Below are 4,765 nucleotides of genomic sequence, written 5' to 3'. Positions count from 1 at the left end.
ATATGCTAATTTTTTGGGACAGGCATTTTGGGTTTTCATGAGCTGTATGCCATAATCATCAGTATTAAAACAATTAAAGACCTGAAATATTTCAGTTGGTGTGCAATGAATCTGAAATATATGAAAGTTTCATTTTTATCATTACATTACGGAAAATAATGACCTTTATCACAATATGCTAATTTTTTGAGAAGGACCTGTACATGAACGGACCACCCAAATCATTTGAGGAAGCCATGCTTTGTAAAATGTATTTGCTTAAAATTATATTTTTTTCACATGGTTTGGGTGGATGAAGAATGATCTATGGTGCCAAGGCCTAGCCCACCAATGGCCACCTCATGGCTCCTCCTTTGCACCTGGTCATGGATAAACTGATATCTTGCTAGAGATAGCAGAGTATTAATCTTGATCCATCACCCTGCACTGCTTCAGACAGCAAAAACATAAAAATAAAAAAAAGACCTCACTTCTTCCACACAGAGTAGCTCATACCCATTTAAATATCTTGCACCAAAAACATCGATTTACTAGCATCCCCTGTTCAATTCAATTACAGAAAATCACTCATCTTGAAAACTATACACATTCACTATTCAAATCCTTCAGTGACAGTGGACATTGACTTGTCACTTGACATTTATAGTGTTCAGAAGATATCTATTCTGACTTTCAACTGGTGTCCATCGTCTTTGGTTTTATTAAAAGTGCTACATCACAAGTAAACATGAACAATCTTTACTGCTCATTTTTTCCTGACAAATTTTGTTTTTATTTCTTCTTAAGCTTTAGCAAAACTTCTACAAGAAACTATGTATCACAATCAGGAATAGCAGTTTGACTTGTGGTACCACTACATCATACAGTGAAGAAAACATTTGCAAAAGTAATAAAATATTTCAATATATTTATAAACCATATTTTGGTCAAGCAAGTGAAAACTCAGCCTTCTATGGAGATACAACTTAGATGCACTTCACAAAATAAAGATAATTTAGCCTGATGCATGCTCAATAATCCAGATAGAAAAATCTAAAAAAAGTCAAGTCTGGTCCTCTGGACATTCAAAAAACAAAACAAAGCAAAACAAACAAAAAAAAGCAGAAACGTTTCGTCTTTCATCCGAAAGTCTGAAGGTCAAACCACACACACACACACACACACACACATCCCCAATATTTTGGAAACAACATAATATGGTTCAATCCCCACTTAGGGAAATAAGCTTTTATCATTCTTTACTAACTCAGAATACATTAAATGTATGTAGATGGCAACAATAATGTTTTTTTACAGGATCTCTGATTAGTTGGAACATTAGACCTTGTTTGATCATTTCACTAGCTCATAATTTATAGTCAGAGGCACCACAATAAATTGTTGTGCCTGAAAACTAGTTTTGTTTGATTTAGAGGATTAATGCAAGCACATATAACCCTTGTATTATGTTGAGAAAAAAATACGTTTATTATGTTGCGGGTCATTTTGACCCGCATTGTGTAAATCCACTCAAAACAGTCATAAAATGAAGTTAAACCAATAAGAACTTTATTTTAGATTATACAAATATTTAGAAGAGATGAGAAGTAGAGATATACACTTCCAACACTATATTAAAGAACTCCTGATTTCAATTTTTCCCTCTTCACGAACCCTTTTTTTTTTTGCATTTAACTTGCCGCATTTTCTCGGGTTTTTTGACAGTCAACATTTTCAGCGTTCCCCACATGATGGACAGAATGTGACTATGTGCTTTTTGCAGATGTATTTCTTGCATCTCACACAAGAGGTAGTTGTTTTACTGTCATCTCGAGAGGGACAGACTTGGCATCTTTTGCGTTTCTTTGTACCTGTATCCAAAGGATCCATTGTGGGTTGGTCAGATGCCCTGCCCTGGACCTTTGCGATGACAGCAGCAGCTGCTGGGGATCTAGCTGGCCTGACCCGGTTCTGGATCTTTGGAGTGACGAGTGCTTTGCCTAGTTCTTCCAGGAAAAGTCGACGTCGGTACAGTTTGCTGGCATTCCACTGCTGGTTGATCTCAATCCACAGCACATAGGCATTGTAAGCAGACACATCCAAAATGTTGTAGAAAACCACCAAAGGCCAACGGGCAGTCTTGTGCTGACAACTATATGTTGCTGTGACTTTGTCAAGATTGTCAACTCCCCCTTTTGTGGAGTTGTAATCCAGAATCATTTGCGGTTTCATGTCCTCTCGTGTGCTCAGAGATGCGTCTTTGTGCATTGTGCTCATCACAAGAACATTCTTGTTTCTTTTTGGGCAGTAAGAAACAAGTGTTGTTTTCTCTGTGAAAGCAAATTTTGAGGAATGCAGAGGTCTTCCTTGCATCTTCAGAATCTCACTGGGAAGTTCTGGCTTATTTTTTCTGACTGTTCCCAACATAGTCAGCTTTCTCTTCTGAAGTTCATCTCCAAGACGGTAGGATGTAAAGAAGTTGTCACATGTAATGTTATGACCTTGCAGCCCTTCAGTCATCTCCAAAACCACACGCATTCCCTGATTCTTCTCAGGTCTTCCTCCAGGTGGCTTTCCAGTATATACTTGCAGGTTCCAAACATAACTGGATTTTGCATCACAGGCTGCCCACATTTTGATGCCATATTTCGCAGGCTTGTTTGGCATATACTGTCGGAATGGACAGCGTCCTCTGAATGGAACGAGGCGCTCATCGACAGTAACATGGGGGCCAGGATTATACAATAAAGGCAGGATTTCGACCCATTTATTCCAGACATCTCTGATTGCTGCAAGTTTGTCTCTCTCACGTCGATCAGCTCTGGTGTCACGGTTGTCAAATCGGATCACACGAGAGATCATGTGAAATGTCTCCAAAGACATTGTTGCTCGGAAGATTGGCCTTCCATTCTCTTCATTCCATAAACTTGCAGTTGCTTCACCCTTTGACCTGTATACGCCAGCTAACACCAGGATTCCAATGTAAGCATGCAAGTCAGTCGGATCCAGTGGCTTCCATTTCTCTTGAAAGACACGCTTCCCCTCCAAGTTGGTCATGTTGAGGATTATCTTCTCTATGGGTGGGGATATGAAGAGCTGAAATGCTGATTCAATATCATCAACTCTTGTGACAGCAAATCTTGTAGGACCAGGAATCATTTTGATGACATTACAAGATGACAATCTACCTTGGCTTTGGTGTGGTGATGTTGACCATTTTATTTTACCATCTTTAGATGTCCATGTCCCCTCTGTGGATGACGATTGTTGCATTTCTTGGTTTTCATCTGAAGAAGGGACACCTGCAGACTCGTCCTCTGAATCCTCCTCATCATGGGAAAATTGAAAATCTGGATCATCAATGGCATTGTCCTCTGGCTCTGAAGGATCCTCTGTCTCTGAAACCTCTTCCTCTACATCACTATCCCAGTTCATAAGCTGCGAAAAAGCTTCTTCTGCTGTAAATCGTCTGGAGCTCATTTTTGGTGTTTCTCCAAGAACGGGCATGGAAACAGTGACAAGGACAGGGGAGAGAAAGTCCCTCTTCCACACACACCTGGTTCTGAATGTTTATTCAGAGGCAATCAAAATGAAGTACATCAAAGACTTTTTTTTTGGATTTTTAACAGCTACTCTGTGTGCGGGTCAAAATGACCCGCAACATCATCTTTGTATACAAACTGTGTGCAGACATTTAACAACACATCAAAGAGTCCAGATTTTACATAGAAGTTCATGACCCTAGAGGAGAAAAAGTCACAACATTTCATGGAAAAAAAGAAAGGATAACCTGCACTTTGATCAACACAAAAATTGAAACGGGTCAAATTGACCCTTAACATAACACAAGGGTTAAGACTATCTTCATCCCGGTTCTAAACAATCGTTACACGGACTTGTTCTCACTATTTTTCACCTTGCAGACTAAAAACAATTTTTTAATAGGATGGTGGTTTTGTAGAGATGTGCGTTTTGTTTACACGTTTCCACTGCAAGATCAGAAAGCAACAAAAGCCCTGTTCTCCATGTTGTCATGATAATTTTTTTTGGCTTTACATTTTTGTAAAAAATAAAAATAAAAAAGTAGAAGTTTATGTTGGATGTTACGACTGTGTGACCTGGAAGCTAAATCAAATGCTTTAAGGAGAGCATGGGGTGTAGAAAGATGTTCAGTGTTCCTGTTAGTTTCTGCAACTTACCTGTGGAAACTGTAATGTTTGCTTTTCATTTCAATAAGCAACAGTACATTTTATGGTATCTTAAGGGACCACCCCCAAGGAATACCCCCCCCCCCCATACCCCCTTGACCTTATAGACTTATTTTCCCAATTTTTGTTTAAAGCAAAGTAAGTAATTCAGGGATACTGGTAAGGGGATCTGATATATCAAAAAATATGTCATCCACATATAAAGAAACTTTGTGCTCCATACCTAGTCGATTTATCTCCGTAATGATGGAGTTCTGCCACAAAGTTACAGCCAACGGTTCTATCGCCAATGCAAATAGAAGTAGTGAAAGTGGGCACTCCTGTCTTGTACCCCGCTGCAGTTCAAAATAGGGAGATACAGTATGTTGCAGTTAGTGCGGATCACCTCCATTGGGGAGGTATATATCAGCCTCACCCATGATATGAACTTGGGACCAAATTTAAATAACTTTAAAGTCTCAAAGAGGTAGTCCCACTCCACCTGCTCAAATGCTTTTTCCGCATCTAATGAAAGAATGACTTTGTCACAGGTGTGTTCGGGTAGACTAGGAGTGTACAGCATATCAAGCTGTTGCCTA

The 4,765-nt window shown here is 39.3% G+C and overlaps 1 protein-coding gene across 1 annotated transcript; it reads right to left on the bottom strand.

Moving 5' to 3' along the window:
* Positions 1-1,703: 1,703 nt before the first annotated feature.
* Positions 1,704-3,459, bottom strand: LOC119411568 (piggyBac transposable element-derived protein 4-like). Its single transcript, XM_037678521.1, has one exon. It carries the CDS (start codon positions 3,457-3,459, stop codon positions 1,714-1,716), a length of 1,746 nt encoding a protein of 581 aa, XP_037534449.1. The 3' UTR covers positions 1,704-1,713.
* Positions 3,460-4,765: the final 1,306 nt, after the last annotated feature.

This window comes from Nematolebias whitei, chromosome 6 (genome assembly GCF_014905685.2).
Source record: "Nematolebias whitei isolate Nwh7 chromosome 6, NemWhi1, whole genome shotgun sequence".
Lineage (NCBI taxonomy): Eukaryota > Metazoa > Chordata > Actinopteri > Cyprinodontiformes > Rivulidae > Nematolebias > Nematolebias whitei.
Note: the sequence above shows the minus strand (reverse complement) of the source record. Positions and strands in the feature narration are given on the sequence as shown.

What these genes read in the sequence shown, in the direction of transcription:
- LOC119411568 (XM_037678521.1), bottom strand. Translation starts at nt 3,459, where the DNA reads ATGAGCTCCAGACGATTTACAGCAGAAGAAGCTTTTTCGCAGCTTATG.